Raw genomic sequence first — 22,178 nt, forward strand, 5'->3', positions numbered from 1 at the left:
TCTAAAGGTGGCACAAGCACAAGGGATGGCAGATATCTGATGAGTGGCATGTCATTCTGGGAACATCTTGTGGTAATAACTGGCTGTGAGTGACACTATGGTGGGGAGGGTAGATAGTTAGTGAGCGATGTTACCTCTAAACTGTGCACAGATGTAGACAAGGGTCTACACACGGCAATCAAGTTTCTCATTAAATCTCAACAAACTCATTGCATTAGTTTCCATTCCTGCCTCTGATTGCATCTTATTTCTAACCCCATGTCACCAGTTGCTCTCACTTATCCCGACCTCAGATAGCTTTAACTGTGCATGTCCTCTGCCCTGCCTACTCACTGGCTCAGGACAAGTCCACACTTGCATCAGTAGTAAGTGGTTTGTCACCCATTTTCATCTTTCATAATTCCCAAGTGAAGTCTTTCCCTCTAAATTGTCCATGATAAGCATCCTGCCTTTGTGACTGCACTAAACAGGTGGCAAGACAACAGCGATATGAACTGGAATCCCTGGCTAAGAGGTCAAAGTGCTACAAGGCAAGGCAAGGAGTTGGAAGGCAGCATGCTGTGACTATTCAGGTAGGCTCAGAGTGAGTGAGCAATATGAGAGCAAAAAAAGAGAGCTGAGTGTGTGTCCCTGAGTGCACAGTGTCCTTATTGCAGCATTACAATCACAGTTGCCGGTCGCAGACTGAAATGCAGCATTGAAGTGCAGAAAGGTCCTGTAAGTGGATCGGAGATGTACCATGAGGGTCACAGAGGCTGGTATATGTCTGTTGCCAATGATAATGAATGTAGGACATATGGCTGGTGCCAAAGGAGCATGCCCAAGATGCTTGCGCCCAGTTTCCTACATGGATGACTTTTGGAGCAAGATGATGAAGCCAGGGGCCTACAAATTTCAGGCTTGTATCATCCTTCCCATGGTCATTCTTTACCAAGTACTCACTCACGTGCCAATAACCCAGACATACAATAAAGCACAGTATCATTAGAGAGAATTTACCTCTGATTTTAATTCATGGGCTTCTGTTTAACTGCGAGGACAGGTTTGGTAATATAGTAAGTTGATTAAAACAAAAAAAACTGCAGATGATGGAAGTCTGAAACAAAAACATAAATTGCTGGAAAAACTCAGCAGGTCTGGCAGCCTATGTAGAAAAGAAACAGAGTTAACGTTTTGGGTCCAGTGACCCTTCTTTAGATTGCATTGATTGTCAGTGAAGTTGTTGTCTAAGTTCACAATGTGAAGATGAGATGGCAGAAGGTATTGCTGATACCTATGGAAGTGCACTATAGAGCTGAACCACAGCTTAAACACTGCCTTCAAAACAAGAACAAAGGTGATGAATATGTGAGGGGTGTAAGGTTCATGGGGTGGGAGGGGAAGGGGTTAAATGGGATTAAATAAATAAAACAAAGTTTTAAGAATACACAGTAATAGTTTCACTATATTAAGAAAAGATGTTTACAGTACACAAATTTAAGAAAAAGCCAAGAAGGAGACACAAACGGAAAATCGAAATGTGTAGAAAAACAATCATTTTGTCAAACAAACTGTCAATCAATTACTTATCTGGGTAAGTTAATGTACTTCATTTCTACACTTTATATGAGTTCTTCTAAAACAATGCTTATAAAGTGCTCTCCTCACATGAAAAGTCATGAGAAATGATAGCCCTGCACTCCTTTGAACATTAGCAGTAAAATGTTACCAATTTAAGAAGCTGTAACAGAGGAGATCTTAAATGGGATTTCCATCTGACCAGGCAGCAGAGAGCGCTGTATCAATCAATCCATTATTGTGTCTGGGAGGCAGAGCATGGAGCCCTTTGGTTCTGACCCACCTGCCCTACAGCAATTCATTTTACTGAACCCAACTCAGGAATTCATAACACTCAAGTATTCCCTCCCCCACGACCAGCACTTCAGCACCCCACCCCAAGAACGGCAGGCAATCCTGAGAGCAGTAACGTCATCAAGTGCTTTCCTGACACTTGTCAGACTGTATCATTTACAGTACTACCAGGGAGCAGTTGGCGGGGTGTGGGGAGTGGTGGGATTCTTTCAGTAAGTAGTGTCACCACCAGTAGCACTGAGTGCGTGAGAGAAAGTGTGTATGTGTGTGTGTGAGAGAGAGAGAAAGAAGCTGAAGAATTTCCAGCTGGAAGCATTTGGACTGTGCTTACCCAGTGGAGTATTTTATAAAGACCTTAAAGAAAGATGCTGCAGAGTGCATGGATAAGTCTGTTAGCTTTTGCAGAACTTGCTGTCAGTGGGAAAACAGAAAGCAACAGGTAAGAAGAATATTGTTGACAGTGAAACCGAAACAAGAAATTAGGAAATTGATTTTTATTTGCTTCAAATTACACAGATTTGCTCATTCAAACCAGACAGTTTATGTCAAACGAAAAGTGACAGATTGATTAAAACTTTTCTATTCAATGAACAGTTGTGACTCTCTGGAGCAGTTTTTTTCCTGTTCTACAAAATCATATGTTATCTAATGTTAATAGATTTCTATTCACCTCCATAAATGTTATTTTTAGATTGACAAAGAAATAACAAAACTAGGATTGTCTGAACTATGTTGCATAAAATTCTGTGTGTATTTGCACTAAATGATTGGAAAAATGCTGAACAAATAAGTTGGTGTTTAGTTTGGGCAGAAAAGGAAATTGCACCCAAAGAACACTTGGGATTTCTCTGGTAGGTCTGGCTTTACAGTTTCGCTAAAATACATTGCATAACCATAAACATTAATTTTCTATAAACCAGCACAGTCAGGTAGTGATAAAGAAGGTGATTATTTCTGTTCTTTTTCATCAAAGGTGTTAATCTTATGCAGACTTAATGATACAGCTGAAAATACATTTAAAATCTATTTAAAAATAGGCTTTCCCTAACAGCAGTGCCCAGCCTCTTCTCCATCTGATTTAAAATCACTGAAAATTATTTTTAAAAACATACTGAACAATTTAATAGTTACACTGCATAACACCAGCCAGTTTTTTTTTTGTAAATTAAACATTATTTGCTATGAAAAGAAAGCTTTTAATATGTGCCTGATTCAATACAATCAGCAAGGGTTCCCCATTTCATCGTGGAGCTATGGCCTGCCTTGTGAGGAGAGACCGATCTAGGAAAATACTGAATACTGAAATAGTGTAAGAGATTGTGGAGTGATAGTCTAGATGCTTTTATGCATTGTTCATTTTGCCTTAAATTTCTCGACCTTTTGTGCTGGGATCTGAATACATTAAGTAATAGAAATGAGGGAAAAACCACCATCCCATAGCAGTTTGTCACTTGCTGTTACACAGATAAGTTTACGTCTACCATGCTGATTTTCTTTATTTAAGATTAAGTTATTTCACACTCCTGATATGAATGAATGTTTTAGATGGCAATGTCCTGTTCCTGTGCATGGATAGTGTATGTAATTGGCTGTGTTGACCTTTATTTCAAGGGTTCAGTGCCAATTCTCAACGTTCTCACAGCTGTATGAACCATAGACTGTAAATAAAGTGATACTCTCCTGAGTTTTAATTAAGAGTAGACTAGTTGTGCTCAATTTCTGAATGGAACAGCAAAGCAAGCACAAGTTTCATATAAGAATCCAAAAGCATTTTCTGCGAGAGTTAAAGGAAGAAAAAATATTGTTACAGACCTGACCAAACCCCCTCAAAATGTTTTAAGAAGATAGCCTAGATCCTTACTTTTTCTTATTCTAAATGTAAGTGTAAGGCATTGCAATCAAGATGGAACTTGATTAGTCAAATATCCCGACTTTAAGAAAAACACATTTTATTTTTACACAACAGTTGAAATAAAGACAAAATAAAAAGAAAGGCAGAACATTGGCTTACCTGTAACTCTATCGAAATGCTTAACAAAATAATGTATATATTAATAATTACTCATCAACTGTTCCAACATAGCAACATCCCACAAACACACCCTTGGCAAAGGCAAATTCAGTAAAATAGATTGTTTCACATGGAATTCGAGCAGCAGGAAGAGAACCCCAGCTTTTAGCTGTAAAAGAGAGAGGAATAAGAGCCTCCACATCCACCTTCAAGACTCCAGCACTGCAGAAAGCTGAAACTAAAAATCCTAGTCCTGTGGGAGTTTGATTGCACCTATTCAGGCTGCTTCTGTTGTTCCAACTTTTAAAAACCCCAAGGCCTCACAAGCTGTTTACTTTATTGGCTTTGAGCAGACTGCTCTATACCTCTGTCAAAACCTTTCTTTCTAAAAATATAAAAATAACCAGGAAAAAATACACCTCCCCCCTGAAAACAGAACCATCAATATACAAAGATGGCTCCATTTTTAAAAACCTTTAGCCTTACTCTGTTAGCAAACTTTAATAAATATACATTACATTGACTCTAAACATGCAAACATTCACTACTACAGTCCACGTTAGTCATTTTTTCCTGCCACTGAATACCTCCATCTTCCTTCATCAAAGTTGCAACAACCCATAGGGAATTATTTTCTCTCATCCTGCCACATGTATAATTTTCAAATTACACGACTGCAATAATAAGTTCCATCGAAACGGTCTGGTATTTTTATCTTTAATTTTTTTCCAAAATCTTTAAGGGGTCATGATCAGTATACACAATTGTCTCAAACACATTTCAGGTGATGTAAATGTTGAAATGGCAACACTAAACTCAAGCTTTACTTCTCAATTTTAGACTGTCTCTGTTGACATTATTCAATTTTCTGGAAAAATACCCAATAGGTCTTTCCATCTTCTCATCGTCTTCTTGCAAAAGTGGAGTACCAACATCCACACACTCGCATCGATAGCCACTTTGAATGGCTTTGCGTAATTAGATGTGCCCAACACTGGGGCAGTGGTTAACACTGCTTTCAGGCTCTCAAATACCTTCTGTCAGTTCACCATCCACTGAAATTTTTTGCTTTTCTTCAACGAGTCAGTCAGTGGAGCAACCAAATTGCTAAAATTCGGTACGAACTTCCGATAAAAACCACTCAGTCCCAGGAATCGTAGTGCATCCCTCGTGGTCAATGTATGGTAATCGCCCCAATAATCTTTGTTTTCACATCCTTTTGGGCCATTTGTTCATGTTCATGTCCTGGCCCAGAAATGTGACTTGCCTTAGCAAACTCACTCTTAATCGGGTTTATCACTAAGCTCGCCTCCTGAAGTCAATTAAAAAATTCTGATAGTTGCTCTAGATGCTCCTTCCACGTATGACTAAACATCACCAGATCATTGATATACACTACATAATTGACTAACCCCAAAACGACTTTATTGGTTAGCCTTGAAATGTGGCTAGCACATTTTTCATACCAAAAGGCATGACTTTAAACTGGTATAGTTCATTTGGTGTCACAAAAGCTGAAATTTCCTTTGGTCTTTCAGATAAGGGTACCTGCTGGTATCCTCTGAGTAAGTCCAATGTTGAAATATTTGTTGCACGTCCCACCTTCCCAATACAGTCTTCCAAAGATGGAATATGATATAAATCAGATTTTGTAACTGCATCGACTTTGCAATAGTCCACACACAACCATTGGGTAACATCTGGTTTTGACACTATTACTATGGGTGAGTTCCAGTCACTGTAACTCACTTCGATTATGTTGTCTTGGAGCATGTGTTCAATTTCTTTTTGAACCTGTGCTAACTGTAGACGGTTAAGTCAATAAGGATGTTGTTTATTGGAACAGCATTTCCTATATCTACATCATGCGTAATTAGATTAGTACATCCCAGCTTATTCCCACATATCTCCCCATGTGATAAGTTTCTCAACCCCATTCCCTCACCTGCTCCCTATAATCTTTGATCCCCTTAATGAACAAGAACCTATCTATCTCTGTCTTAAATATACTCAATGACCTGGCTTCCACAGACTTCTGTGGTAGTGAATTCCATAGATTCACCACTCTGGCTGAAGAAGTTTCTCCTCATCTCCAATCTAAAAGATCTTCCCTTTACTCTAAGGCTGTGTTCTCGGGTCCTAGTCTCTCCTGCTAATGGAAACATCTTCCCGACATCCAATGTATCCACGCCTTTCAGTATTCTGTAAGTTTCAGTTAGATTCTCCCTCATCATCCTTCTAAACTCCATTGAGTAAAGATGCAGAGTCCTCAAGCGTTCCTCATGTGTTAAGCCTTTCAATCCTGGGATCAGTCTTTTGAACCTCCTCTGGACTTGCTTCACGGCTAGCACATCCTTCCTGAGGTTTGGGGCCCAAAATTGCTCATAATATTCTAAATGTGGTCTGACCAGAGCCTTATAAAGCCTCAAAAGTACATCCCTGCTTTTATATTCTAGTCTCTCGAAATAAACTCCAACATTACATTTGCCTTCCTAACTACCAACCAATCTGCAAGTTTACCTTAAGAGAATCCTGGACTAGGACTCCCAAGTCCCTTTGCACTTTAGATTTCTGAATTTTCTCCCCATTTAGAAAATAGTCCATACCTCTATTCTTCCTACCAAAGTACATAAACTCACACTTTCACACATTGTATTCCATCTGCCCCTTCTTTGCCCACTCTCCTAATCTGTTTAAATCCTTCTGCAGTCTCCCAACCTCCTCAATACTACCTGTCCCTCCATTTATCTTTGTATCATCTGCAAACTTAGCCAGAATGCCCTCAATTCCTTCATCTAGATCATTAATGTATAAAGTGAAAAGTTATGGTCCCAACACTGACCCTTTTAGAACACCACTAGTCACCAGCTGCCTTCCTGAGAAAGACCTTTTTATCCCCCACTGTCTGCTTTCTGCCAATCTTAGACAGCCAATCTTCTATCCATACTATTACTTTGCCTGTAACACCATGAGCCCTTATTTTACTCAGCAGCCTCCTGGGTGGTACCTTGTCAAAGGCCTTCTAGAAGTCCAAGTAGATAACATCTGTTGGATCTCCATGGTCTAACCTACTTGTTACCTCCTCAAAGAATTCTAACAGATTTGACAGGAATGACCTTCCCTTGATGAAACCATGCTGACTTTTCCCCACTTTACCATGCAATCCCAAGGATTCAGAAATTTCATCCTTCACAATGGACTCCAAAATCTTACCAATGTCCAAGGTCAGGCTAATCGACCAGTAATTTCCCATTTTTTGCCTCACTCCCTTCTTAAACGGGGTGTTACATTAGAGATTTTCCAGCCTTCTGGGACCCTGTCTGACTCCAGTGATTCCTGAAAGATCACTACTAACGCCTCCAGTATCTATTCAGCTTTCTCCTTCAGGACTCTGGGGTATAGCCCATTTGGTCCAGGTGGTTTATCCACCTTCAGGCCTTTCAGTTTTTCTAGCACCTTCCCTTTGTTGATGGCCACCATACTCAACTCTGCAAACCACCACCGCGTTTCTCTTGAATTTTTAGGGTATTACTTGTGTCTTCCACCATGAAGACTGGGGCAAAAAACTTGTTCAGTTCCTCCACCATTTCTTTGTTCCTCATTACTACATCTCCGGCGTCATTTTCCAACAGCCTAATGTCCACTTTTGCCTCTCTTTTACCTTTTATATATTGAAAGAAACTTTTGCAATTTTCTTTTATGTTACTGGTTAGCTGACCTCATATTTAATCTTTTCCCTCCTTATTTCTTTTTTGGTTGCCCTCTAGCATCAGGAAGAGAACCCTGGCCTTTAGTTACAACAGAGAGGAATAAAAGTCTCAACATCCAGCTTCTATGCCCCAGCAACTGCAGAAAGCTAAAACTAAAAATCCTGGCTCTGTGGGAGCTTAATCCCACTCATTCAGGTTGCATCTATTGTTCCAACTTTGTAAAAAAGCCTCGAGGCCTCACAAACTGTTTACTTTATTGGCTTTGAGCAGATTGCTCAGCGTCTCTGTCTCAACATTTTTTCATAAAATAACCAGGACAAAAAACACCTCTTAAAGCCATATAATCATTACAACACATAGCAGTAAATTCCTGATAAGTCTTATAAGTATGCATTTTTCATGTCCATAAAGATGACCAATTATTTGAATTATTATATGCAAATAATAAATTGAATTGAATTAGCTTTATTGTCACACGGAGTGAAGTACAAGAAAGAATGATGACAGGAGTGTTTTGTTTCAGATTCGTATACAAAGTTGTAGTTAGGATGGACAGCACATTCAACTTGGTCTTTACAGTGAAGGAAGTGGATGCAAGGAAGGGAATAATATCTGGGAAGCGTGCCAACATCAAACTAGCTAGTTATAAATTATTTCTTGTGGTATCCTGAGAATGGATCGAATTGACAGGCTGACTGGTTGCTAGGTGAGGAAATCAATTTGCAGCAGAAAGGAAAGGCAGCCAACAATTTGCAGATGGATGGTCAAAAGCTTCCAGGAGGGCCATGAGGAACAGTCCTACTGCAGTGAAAATATGCAGAGGATTGGACATTATTGCAAAGAGGAGGAGTGAACATGAGGCAGCATCATGAAGGTGGGGTGCATAATGGGGCTTTCACTTAGCACATTTGTTCATAGCATCTTGAGCATCACTTTAAGACTACGTTGAGACCTCATTAAAATTGTCCAGGGATACAATGAATTCCAATTTACTCTATTCATTTCTACTTGCGAGCCCAAATATCAGGTGGCTCTGATGTTACTTAAAGGCAGCCAACACCTCTTTAAAAGAAGTTGCACTCTATTGTGCAAGCTGCAGGGAATTGTTACAGACTGAACATGTGTTTTGCTGATGTTCAGACAAGGTACACAGGTTCTCCAATATCATTTTGGAGATCCTGTGTTCCTGTGTTCGCAGTGGCACGGTCATGGAGACAAATGTTCAGTGGTAGCTGGTAGATAAGCAGTCATACAGGAATGTACTACACAGGGAACAAACGCACCCATAGCAAAGTTATCCCAGAACAGCTACAACACTGACATCTAGCATACAATGTGGAAAATTGCCCAGGTATATCCTATATCGATAAAGTAGGACAAATCCAACCCGAATGTTTACAGAAAACCAAAGAACTATAGATGCTGGAAATCAGAAATAAAAACAGAAATTGCTGGAGTAACTCAGCAGGTCTGGCAGCATTTGTGGAGACAAAGCAGAGTTAACATTTCGGGTCCAGTGACCCTTCTTCAGAATATATTACAACTCCTTCAGTCCACTCTCGATCATCAGTTAAATGATGGAAGGGCTCATTAACAGTGCTATCAGGTAGCATTTGCTCAGCAATAACCTGCTCACTGATGCTCAGTTTGGATTCTGCCAGAGCCACTCAGCTCCTGACCTCATTACAGTGTTGGTTCAAACATGGACAAAAGGCTGAATTCCAGAGATGAGAAAACTATTTTTGACTGAGTGTGGGATCAAGGAGCTTTAACAAAACTGGAGCCAATGGGAATCAGGGAATTTCAATGGATTGGTGTCTTACCTAGCACAAAGGAAGGTGGTTTTCAGCTGTTGGTGATCAGTCATCGCATCTCCAGGATATCTTTACAGGAGTTCCTCAGAATCCTTGATCCAACCATCTTCAGCTGCTTCATCAATGACCTTCCCTCTATCACTGATTATCACTGACGATTGTACAATGTGCAGCACCATTGTCAACTCCTCAGATACTGAAGCAGTTCATGTCCAAATGGAGCAAATCCTAGACAAGATTCAGGCTTAGCGTGACAAACGGTAAGTAACATTTGGGGCCATATAAATGCCAGGCAATGACCATCTTGAACAAGAGAGAATCTAACCATCACCCCTTAACAATCAAAGATATCACCATTACTGAATCCCCCATAAATCATTATCCTGTGGATTATCATCGACCAGAAACCGAACTGGATTAGCCACATAAATACTGCGGCTACAACAGACTAGGGATATTGCTGCCAGTCATTCTGTTATGTTCTTTTCCCAAAATGGCACAAAATTAAAGAAAGGTATACATGATTTCATCACTGTTTCTTTATTGGTGGGCAAATTTTAATGATAGAGGAAAGAGAAGACATAACGCTAATAAGACTGGAAAGGCACTACCCAGCGATGTAGATGTTTGCTCTCAATTTCTAAAGTGCAGAAAAATACAAAAGAAAAATGGAAAGCAAACATTTCATTGTTGATGTATTAATAATCTGTCAGTAATTCATAATCAATCTTTGTGGATCAACAGATAGCTCATAAAAAATGACAGCCCATCAAATGTCTTCTCACTTTGGGCACTAAAAGAATAAATTCTTCCTGTTGTGTTGATGATGACCACAATAATCTAGCAAAATGATTCAGATTTTTGAAGATCAATGTAAAGTTCGAGTCAATTTTATGTTATGCAGGCTTGAGTTCACTTCATATCAACAACAGCCAGATGAAACGAATGACCAATTTATACATCCGTCTCAGCCCGAAACAAAGGGTACGGAATGTGATTTCACTGAAGATAACTTCGTTGAAAGGCTTATGGAACTAGTTATTAGTTCTACAGCCATTAACTCCTTCAGATAAACTCTTCTGAACAAACCCGAAATATATACCACTGTTGCTCTGCCCAATGGAGTGCAGAAGTTCAAAGCAATTGTGGCAGGCCAGTAGCACCTGGAACTGCTTAACTCTGGAACAGCTATTGCAGCCATCAATAGCATCTGTAGAATATCCAAAACATGTATGTGGAGCAGCTTGTCTCACTCACCTAGACATTGGCCAGCATTTCGTAAGATATGCATGCTTTGTTCCAGAGGAGGATCTGGGGCTAAAATGCGTAGAATGCCCAATCATCCAGAGAATTCCAAATGCAGCTCTGCTGGATGTGAAGGACAGATTACCAAGAAACAATACTAAAGAAGATGACAAAGGTCTGTCCATGCTATACATGCACAGCATCACCACTTACACATTCCAGTCAGACAGTACAGGTTGTCAACTTGACACATGATCTCGATACCATCAGCAAAGCTGAAGTTTTTATCTCCATGCAAGTGTTAGACCCCAAAAGGAATGAACAACATGTACCAAATAACAAAATTGACACTGGTGCAAGTTGTTGGGGTGAATGAGGGCGAGTGGGAAAGATGTTGCAGACAATACTGGTACAAGAACAGGTATCATTCCTTTACACGTCTTATGTAAGATGCATTTAGAAACTGGCACAACGTAGTGTGTCTACTCAAGATAAGCTCACTCCATGTAACAGGCCTGATATTGCACATATTGCATTACATATCTTAAAAAGTCAATACAGAATCTTGGAGTGGACATCTGAAACCTTTTGAAACTATTGTTAAAATTATTTCGATCCTATTTTTGGTCTACCAGTATACATGGATAACCATATTATCACTACGTATGAGGTGACAAATTCATCAGTTACGACACCAAAAACTGCAACCCTCAACACTGAGTTTATCCATCATCTGACTAACAATGTCCAGTGACTTTAATGATGATGCAATGTTACAACTGAAAGATGATGACCAGCATAGCATCAATCTTCCATATAAATGCAACTTTCATATTCAGGAAAAGCACAAACTGGAATTGGATTTTATGATACAAAACAGCACCTTCTGGAGAATTAAGCATCACACTGACTGCTGCAGTTCCATTATTTATGTTTGGAAGCAAAATGACACTTTTTGCGTATGTTTAGATCCAAGACAAATGAACATTGTCATGAAAAGTCATCCGAATACAATTTCTGCTCTGGAAGAGCTTAATCCAGCATTTTCAGGCACTAAATAGTTTTCCAAACTCAATGCCAGGAATGAGCATTGGTCATACAGCTTGTCCTGGAGTCACAGGAAATATCAACATTTAGAACAGCTTTCAGTGAATATTGTGTCCTCAGATTAGCAACTGGATTATGCATCGGGCAGGACATAGTCCAACAACATACGGATCGTGTCACTGAGAATCTACCAAGCAGATGACAGCACAGTTCTCTGAAGACCTAAATTTGAGCATGACACAAATTCCCACCAGCTCGCAGAGGTGGCAAGGAAACTTGGGGCAGAATCTTCTAGAGGTCTGAATGAAGTGGCAGGATTTATGACAGAATTTGACAAGAATCCCAACAAGGCCCTTATCGACATTGGGATCATTTCATTCCATTTTCTATGCTTTTGCCGAGTGGAGTGGTGAGTTTCTCGCTAGGCAATGGCAACTTGGCAAGTAAAAGGGATTGTAGCTTGTTAAATGCCTTATTAATGCTGCAACATGTCTCATTTGTTTTTCTGCTTCCCCTCTTCCAAACACATAAGGCAAGCCAGGTATCGAGAACTCTCGACATGGAAGATAGAGCAGGTACCTGGTGACTTCAGCTCACCGTTGACTGAAAACAATGCCCAGGTTGGACACTGGGTACCAACTTCCTATGGCATACTGCATGGCACTGCCCACACAAAGTCCACAGGCATTGGTATCTGACTTGTATCAATCTTTAAGATGGTACATCTCTGATCCACTTACAAAATGCATCTGCACTTCAATGCTGCACCAGTATCTAGCATTGTAATGCTGCAGCGAGGACACTGTGCTCAAGGACACCCATCCAGCTCATGGACTGGACTAGGCGGCATCTCTGGCCTATTCACTTGCTGTCATAGCCCACACTCACTCTAAGCCTAGCTGGATGCTCATACCATCCCTGCCTTGCCCTGCATTTTTATGCTTTGGCACCTCAGCCAGTGATACCAGGCTCACAGTATTGTTGCATTGATGTGTCATTTAGCGCAGACAAAATGAACAGGGTCAGTCAGTCATTCAGGGCAGTCACATTCAGTGTCCTTTCTCATAAGGGCAGATGAGCCAAATGTCAGGCAGCCCACCAACTGATTTGTCTCTTTCTGCTCTCTTGTGGTTTACTGTCCTCCTGGAATGAGAGAAAGGCAGCTATAAAGAGAGATGAAAGTGGCAAAACTGTACCTTTTAATAGGTAAGAAGGTGTCCAAAGCTAGTTAGTAGGCAGTGCAGAAGGCAAGTGGTGGCGGGGATTGGCATGAGTGATGGTGAGTGGGGAAGATGTTGCAGGCATAGAATGATAGAGTATAAGCCTTGGTACGAAGTGGGTACAATAACAGAGGTAGAGATAGCAGAGAGAAGATGGCAGTACCTATGCTGATGGAGTTGAGAAGGCCATACATTGTGCATTGCTTCAGACGGTTTAGGCTGCACAGACATTGGAGAATCAACCTCAGACCAGGCATAGCCTGGTGTCGTGGCTCCCACTGCTGGTCTGAAGCAAGAGGATGTCCTGCCTCTGCACTATCTCATCCAGCAAGATCTCCAGGACCTTACCTACAAAGCACAGGACCAAACTTTTCTCATCTCCCATCCAGTCATAGAATCCCTACAGTGCGGACGTAGGCCATTTGACCCATCGAGTCCACACTGACCCTCTGAAGAGCATCTCACACCCCCACCTTGTCACTGTAACCCCTTGTTTCCCATGGCTAATCTACCTAACCTTCACATCTTTGGACTGTGGGAAACTCTAACAGACACAAGGAGAATGTGCAAACTCCACACTGACGGTCGCCCGAGGGTGGAATCAAGCCAGGATCCCTGGCACTGTGAGGCAGCACCACTGAGCCACTGTACCACCATCTCCAGGTCAAATGTCAGAAACAGCATAGATTCCAATTCAGACAGGCTTGTACTTTTAAGACAATTATATAATGGCATGTGACATTCCAACATAATGTTACCTTGCTTACCCTCAATCATTCCCTCCACGTAATGGAGTCAGTGTGTTGTCTTCAGTCAGTTAACTATGTAATATCAAATAATAGCAGCAAGCGATAAACCAGACTGTTTTAAGTCTGTGATATTGTAGCTGTGTAAAATGTTTATGTAAATACCTTATGGAATTTGTTAAGACATGAAGTATGTAAGATTAAAATGTGGATTTACTTAAAGGCAAGCTAGATAAACATGAGGGAGAAACGATTAGAGGATATACTAAAGGGTTAGTTGAAATAAAATAGGATATAGAGTCTTAGAGTCATACAGCACAGAAACAGACCTTTCATTGACTTTGGCACATACTATACCTGTTGGGGAGACTAGCCCATTTCAGTACTGTATATGGTATGCACGTTGAGGTAATTTAGCATGTTTTTTTTGCAAAATTAGAATTAAATCTAGGATTAGTAAATCTTGGTAAAGCTTTTGAGGCAGCTGACATTGCAAATGCTCTTGTCATTCAGAATGTACAAATGACATAACACCAGTCCTGGCGGTCAACTGAGTTGTGAGTTCATAGTCAGAAGGGTCTGCACATTGAGGACACTCTCCATTGTTTTGTATGGCATTATTACTGTACTAAATGGTAATTTCAAACTGACCCAGCATCTCAAAAATGAACATCCATGAGATGTCATGGGCCAACACCAGCAGCAAAATTGTACTCTAACACAATCTACAATCTCATGGGCTGGCACACCCCCCATCCTATCTTTACCATCAAAGCCAGGGGATCAACTCCAAGTCAATGAACAGTGCAGGAGGAAATGCCAGGAGCAGCATCAAGCATACCTAAAAATGAACAGCTTTCTAGGCCATTTCAGAAGGCAATGCAGAATCAAACACATTGCTATTGGTCTGGAGTTACAATTAGGCCAGACCAGTAATGATGGCAGATTTCCATCTCTAAAAAACATCAGAGTTTTTACAACAGTGACAGATTGATTGCCCTATTACTGAGACTAGCTGCCAATTCAAGATTTTATTAACTGAGTTCAATTCTACCAGATGCCATGGTTGGATTTGAGCCCATGTCCCCAGGATATTAGCTTGGACCTGTGGATAATTAGTCCAGTGACATTACCACTATGCCGCAGTTTCCATAAATTATCCTGTTCTTGGCTTCAGTCCTTCGATTCCTAAAATACATCATTGGCCAAGGCTGAATTGGGTGCTCCTGCTCTCCTATCAGCTGACCATGACATTGTTCCACTTGAGTTGTACAAGCATCCTCTGCTGTGTGTGAATAAATGCACTGCTGGCTACGCCCTAGAGAGTGTGTGTTGACAGGTGTAATGAGAGTTGATCATCACTCAACATCTAGATAATAAGGAATGAAATTCATTTCAGTTTGTGAAGTTGATGAGGTCTTTTTGGCCTTAGGAATGGCACCAATGGCAGAACGCGAGAATCCAGTTATTCCAGAGAAATTAATGGTTCTCTCTGTTTGTTCTGGTGGGTCTATGTGCAACTGGATAAACTCAAAGATAACGAGGTTAACTTTGAACTGTCTAAAACATTATTAAACCTTTGGTTCCCTAGTGTCACAGAGACAGTCTGGAAGTATCTCCAAGCCTTGTTCTACTGTCAGCTTCACACCCCCAGAAAAGGCAGTACCTTCAGAAGTAAGTGTCCACAATGAAGGTTCCAAGGCTGGAATATTTCTGTTATGGCAACAGGTGGGAAACAACACCTTTTCAGGCATTGCCAATAGTTCAAGTACAAATTGAACCTTCATTATGTGTGAACCTTGTGGTGTGGTTATCTGTGGGTCAAGTGTTCCTTGTTGTATCAGCTGCTACATTCACCTCTCCTCCACCCTTTCCTTATGCAAGTTCTCACCTCTCTCTTCCAGTAATGTAATCCTCAGAGGGAAATGTGCTACTTTATTATGAAAGGTTCCCTTTAATCAAACAGCAAGTTTCACAATGTGTGTTCGCAGCCTACAGTTTCTGAATAGTTAAAGTACTGGAAGCTACTCTGCCCAAAGCAATACTACAGAATAGCACTGTTGTGTGATCTCTCACCTTTAGAATCAAAACCCATTTCCTAAATTTGCAGATGACACTAAAATCAGGAGGATAAGCCATACTGAGAAGAACTGCAACCAATTATTCTAAACTTGCAGAATAGACGAATTGGCAAATAAAGTTCTACACAGATTTATGTGAGGTAGAACAATTTGGTAGGAAGGATTTGGAGGTCACCTATTACTTGAAAGATGCAAGACCAGGTAGGGTAAAGGAACAAAGAGATCTTGGATTACAAATGTATCAATTAGTAAAAGTAGTGCCATTGGTTAGCAATGCCAAAAACAAAGCAAACCAAGTTCTAGGTATTATTTCTAGAGGGATGATATGAAAACCTTTGTTAAATGTGTACCGAGATTCGGTTGTGCTGCCCTTAGAGAACAGCATGCAGTTCTGACTGCTGTGTTACAAATGAGTTTAGAGGCATTGGAAAGGGTGCAGAGAAGATTTACAAGGATGAGACCAGAAATTTATATAAAGAATGGCTAACAGGTTGGGACTCCTCTTTTAAAAAAGGAAAGCTGAGGGCTACCGATCTATAAATGTATGAAAATTTTTGATGGCATTGATACAGAGAGAATGTTTCCTTTTATGGGGAAGAGGATGACTAGAAGCCATCATTATACGATCATCAGAAGAAAGTTTGCCATGCATTAGGGGTGAGAATGTGGGACTTGCCTGAGTTTGAAGTAATTATCAGATGGATATAATGGGAAGCCAGGAAAGCATTTGAAAGAGATGAGAATAGATGGTTACCGTGGCAAATTCAGATGAGAAAAGATAGCAGGAGATTTGAGTGGAGCACAAACTAATTGGTCTGAATGGATTTTGTGCTGCTTTTTTGATGTAACTCTGTATGTAATGTCAATAGTTAACTACAGGAGGTCTGAGTAGATAGAAAAACTGGGATATCTCAGAAGATTGAGCTCTTAGCAACTCTCTGCTTCATCAGGCCATGCTTCCAGTGTATGGATCAGGATCGCAGCAGGGTTGTGGGAGGAAACTGCTGGGATCATTCTCCAGATCAGAATGCCTCTCTCATTTAGTTTGCCAGATTGCCTCACTCCTACATGAAATCGATATTGTTTATGCAGGAGAGAATTGGACAAAAATACTAGCTCTTTTACTGCTCAATCTGTACAGCCCATGTTTGTACGTAATATGCACCAGTCCAACCCCCTTGAATTGCAATTCCACTGTACAAAATAGCAATCTATGGGCCCTAAGTGCAATGTGATCCTGCAATTTCAAATGCCCAGGAGAAGTCACAGCACAGTCACACAGTGATGGGTCAAAGAAATGTACATGAGGATTACAAGAGACTCACGTTTACTTATGTTCTGCCACTGGTATTAGTGATTTGTATTCAGCTTTCAAGTAGTCTGAGGAAAAAAAGACAGATCAAACTCTAATGAACTGGTAATGATACATCTGTGTTTTACTCACCCAGTTTTCGAGAGCATAGGCGTGCTGCAATTCAACCTGGACTTTGTCGCTATGGATCCCGGCTTGAATGCTGCTATGGATGGAAAAGGAATTACAAGGGGCAGTGCGAAGGTACCAGAGCAGCATTCACCTTCTCCTGCATTTCTGGCAAATTGAACCACAGTTTAATCCATATCTGAAAATACTGTGACATTAATTCATTTGTTGATCAGCAGAGTGAAAGAAAGAAAGTGATGCATATAGTTAAAGGTAAAATCACCACAGTCCTAGAAGACCATAGGGCTACTCTCTCATCAAAAAGAGTCAACTGGTGGAGAGTTTAACCTGAGGGTCACCAAGCCTCAGGCAATGGGAGAGGTTGAGAAGGCGGGGCCTTCGTTGTAACCTCAGCCAGAGCAGGGGCTGAACCCGCACTGTTGGCATCACAGCTGGTGAAATGCTGTAAATGTAATCTTTGGTTCCATATGAGCAAATGTAGTTGCTATTTTGTGTGTACCAAGGGCCCCACAAGCAGCTACTTGAATTTTTATACTTTCTTAAATTTTAAAAAGTGCTCCAAAGTACTTCACAGAGGTATAGAGGAAACAAGTGTCAAGTTAAAGAAAAATTATTTGAAGGAGTAACCTAGGAGAATCTTTTAGGCATAAAGGAAGATGAAGAGATAAAGAGATTGACAGGGGAAATTATAGACAGTTGGATCTAGGTAGCTAAGACTCAACAATCCTGGTTGAGGTGAGGAGACTGGGATGCACAAGAGGCAGGAATATGGAAAACAGACAGTTTAGGCTTAATAATGTGGCTCATGGAAGTTCTATCAATGGAAAGATGTGAGCCCATCGTGACAGTTAAATGCAAGGATGAGAATATTCAATTTGTTGAATTGGTGGAGCAGGAAGCAACATGGGTGAGCAGGGTTATGTCTAGTGAATGAGGGTTCAAAATGTCCCCACCCCCCGACCTCATCCCAAGACCAGCCCCCCTCTCATCCCTGTCTCATTGACCTGTCCATCTTCTGTCCCACCGATCCGCTCCTCCCACCTCACTGACCAATCCTCACCACTACCTACCTACACTCACCTTTACTAGCTTCATCCCCGCCTCCTTGACCTGTCGTCTTCTCTCCCACCTATCCGCTCCTCCCACCTCACTGACCAATCCCCACCACTACCTACCTGCTATCACCACTCCCCCCTCTCTATTTATTTCAGAGCCCCCTTTCCCTCCCCCATTTCTGAAGAAGAGTCCCAAACAGAAACGTCAGCTTTCCTGCTCCTCTGATGCTGCCTGGCCTACTGTGTTCCTCCAGCTCCACACTGTGTTATCTCAGACTCCAGCATCGGCAGTTCTTACTATCTTTGACATGGGTTAGAATGCCAGCAATGGAGATTTGAATAACTTTAAGTTTATGGAAGGTAGGTGATGGAAGCCTGGAAAAGAAAGGGTGACAGCCATTCAGTACCAAGGGCAATTGCCAACAGGAGATAAATATTCGCCAACTCAGCGCCACTTCTGAATGATTTTTAAAAGTTATATCTGGGAGCTTCAAGGCTGTGTAGGGTGATGTTATGGAAATAGACAGAGGCTGTCTCTGTGATAAGGAGAATAATGCAGCAGAAACTGGGTTAAGGTTGACCAACTGCACTGACGTTACAGGTAGTCTAGTTAATCCTGTGCCAATGGCCCTGGAGAATGGGGAAATAGGGGGCTGATTAATGTGTGTTGGGTGTCAATGATGATAGCTCAAGCAGCAAAATCAGTTAAATGCTTAGTTAAACAGTTTTGGTTTTTTGGTTGAAGGATTTATTTTGGCCAGGAACTCTACCTGCTCATCTCTAAATAGTTCCACATGATCCTTAGATCCATTCAGATAGACAGACAGGGCCTTGGTTTAACATGCAATCTGAAAGGCACCTCCTCCAAAAGCGAAGCTCCCTTCATGGAGCAATGACCTGCTTGTACTTACTCAGCTTTACCTCATAGCCTTCTGATTCTGGTGATAGTCACAGATGGTACGCACTTAACAATGCAAGGACCATGGACAGATGCTCAAATTCATAGAAGCCACCCTTAACAATCATGTTCCTGGTGGATAAAAAAGACCCCTTTAAAGGCAGCATGAATACTTTCCAGGTGTTGGTCTCTATTATAGTTTGTCAGTACAAGGAAGGTGTTTCCAGTGCACCAAGTTTTGGTTGCCCTTTATTGGCACAAATGAGGCATAAAATGTCTCGAAGTATATGTTGTCATTGGCCTGCTGTGTGCTACTAGAGGTGTAAAAGCTCACTGGCAGATAGAAAGCAGAAGCTAAACAATAACAGTAATTGGGAAACCTTGTGGAGCTTTTGTCCTTGAAGTCTGATTACAATTCCCGCTTCAGTCTGGAGGGCAAGGCTTGTGGGAACCTGTCTGTGCAAACAGACTGCAGGAAGTGTGCACACCTGCTTTGCCAATGGATTGAAGTAAGTGTCGAAAATGTCTGATGAAAGCTGCTGCGCAGGTCATAATTTTGTGTTTAGAACGATTTTCCCACTGACTTGGATTTAAGTCGTTGCTGCATTAGAATCTACATTTGGCACCAATCTCACCAAACAAGCAATGTCATAGACAAGTGAAACCACAGCAGCTGTGTGTCTGGTTCATTCAGTCTGAACGGTTTACCTCGCGTCCCATCAAGCCGTAACTTAGATGATTATTCCAGAGATGCCAATAAGAATTACTGTTAATTTGTCTGCTGCATGATGTCTGAATGTTGCACCGTGTAGCATTTTTCCGTGAATAATGTTGATGCTGCTAGTCATTGCCAAGTACATTGACAGCATGAAATTATGTCAGGTGATCTATGGTTTGGGGAAGTTATCAAGCTTTGAGACAAAACTTTGTTCCAACAGATGGATTTGTATTTAGGATTATACAGAAAGCGGAGCTAAATAGCTCTGGGGCAGTATGGGACATATGGCTGCCTGCTGGGATGCTTCCGCCTTCACTCCAGAGAGAGTGAAATGATTTTGAGACACAAAGCTCTCAACAATCATTGCCTGTACCATAAGTGTAACTAGTTAATAAAATGCTATGTGACAAGACTGGTTTGGTTACTTCTCTTCTCCCCTCTGGTGGGTGGATAATTCAAAGAATCACAGAATAACTACAGTGCAGAAGGAAGCCATTCGGCCCATCGAGTCTGCACCAACTCTTCAAAGAGCATTCCATCCAGACCCAGGCCCGGCCCCCTACCCTATACCTGTAACCCCACATTTTCCATGGCTAACTCACCTAGCCTGCACATCCCTGGATACCACTGGGCAATGCAGCATGGCTAATCCACTTAACCTACACACCTTTGGTCTGTGGGAAGAAACTGGAGTACCCGGAAGAAACCAAACACGAGTACGTGTGAATTTCACACAGACAGTTTTCAAGGGTGGAATCGAACCCCATTCCCTGGCACAATGAGGCAGCAGTACTAACTGCTGAGACACCATGCTGCCCTATTCCAGCCCCAATTTCATTTTTTCATCCAGCCAGAAGGTGCTGAGGCCAGAACAGATTGTGTCCACTCATGGCCAAGAGGCAGGGATATTCAATGTAACAGGCCTGAGGGAACAGGAATTCTGGTGGGATACAGAAAGGCGGCACAGTGGCTCATTGGGTAGCAGTGCTACCTCGCAGCGCCAGGGACCCAGGTTCGATCCCACCCTCGGGCAATTGTCTGTGTGGAGTTTGCACATTCTCCCTGTGTCTGCGTGGTGCTCCGGTTTCCTCTCACAGTCCAAAGCTGTGCAGTTTAGATGGATTGGCCATGCTAAATTGCCTGTCGTGTCTAGGGGTGTGTAAGTTAGTGGATTAGCCATGGAAAATGCAGGGCTACAGGGAAAGGGTAGAGGGATGGGTCTGGGTGGAATGTTCTTTGGAGGGGTGGTGCGGACTTGTTAGGCCGATTGGCCTGTTTCCACACTGTAGGGATTCTCTGATAGTCAGAACAGGTACCCAACACCAGCTTGCCCGTCCCAACCACCATCTTGGATACTTGGCAGCAACATCTCAGGGATCACTCCATGGGCAGTGACTACAGCAACACACATCAATGGATCTTAGCACTGGACACTTGTTAGCTTCTCCAAATCCTCATGGCACTACTACAATATTTTTACTGTACACTCTGCACATCAAGCTGCAACTCGAGTTACACCAGTCACTATCCTAGAAATATTGCTGCAAAGACCGTTTGTGCATGGGACAGGCATCCAGCTCACAGATTTGACCAAATTCCATCTCAGGACTGTTCACTTACTTTCTTCTCACTCACTCAATTTGAGCCTTACAACATCCCACCTTGCCGAGCCCTTCAGTGTTTTTCTTCCTCAGCCAGAGGTACCAGGCTCACAGTACTCCTGTCTTGCCTTGCCTTGCCATTTAGCACAGATGCAAAGCTAAGAAGCTTGTTATAGACATCAGCAGGCCTCAGTCAAATCAAGAGAGCCAACCTTCAGTTAGGAGGTCCTAGCTCAGTAAACCAAGGGCAGCTTCTGATACAAGCCTCCAGGGGCTTGTGCATGGTCATTCAGCTGCTCAAGATGGTCATAGTCTGGTTGCCCTCCTTTTAAGGGGTAAGAAACCAAATGTCAGGGACCCCGACACTGGTCTTCACTCTTCCGCCTATTGAGAGCTGTTTTCTCTTGGAATGAAAGAAAGCAAGGAAGATATTAAGCTAGTGAAACAAAGAGAAAGAGGAGAATTGTCCCGAACAAGTGAGTAGGCAGTGCAGAGGCCATGCAAGGTTGGTATGGTGAGGATTTGGGGTGGGTGAGAGTGACTAAGGAAAGATGTTGCAGTCAGTAGTGAGAAGGGTAGACCAGGAGTCTTGGTGAGAGGTAGGTGCAGTCACAGAGATAGCATGAGTGTTACTTAGCAAAGAGAAATGGTGAGACTGACCTTTGCCAAGCAGAGAAGGTCCTTGACCTTCTTCCTACACTACTGGGCATTCTTCCAGATGGCTGAAATTGCACTGACCC

General features: G+C 41.8%; 1 protein-coding gene across 1 annotated transcript in view; it reads left to right on the forward strand.

The window, feature by feature from the left end:
* Positions 1 to 2,102: 2,102 nt before the first annotated feature.
* egfl6 (EGF-like-domain, multiple 6) overlaps positions 2,103 to 22,178 on the forward strand; it is an 88,697-nt gene continuing 68,621 nt past the window's right edge. The window contains exons 1-2 of the mRNA XM_020533994.2: positions 2,103 to 2,290; positions 17,174 to 17,280. Of these exons, the coding sequence (XP_020389583.1) occupies positions 2,217 to 2,290; positions 17,174 to 17,280 (181 nt within the window). The 5' untranslated portion in view covers positions 2,103 to 2,216. The remainder of the gene's footprint in view (positions 2,291 to 17,173; positions 17,281 to 22,178) is intronic.

Source organism: Rhincodon typus, chromosome 11 (genome assembly GCF_021869965.1).
Source record: "Rhincodon typus isolate 14 chromosome 11, sRhiTyp1.1, whole genome shotgun sequence".
Lineage (NCBI taxonomy): Eukaryota > Metazoa > Chordata > Chondrichthyes > Orectolobiformes > Rhincodontidae > Rhincodon > Rhincodon typus.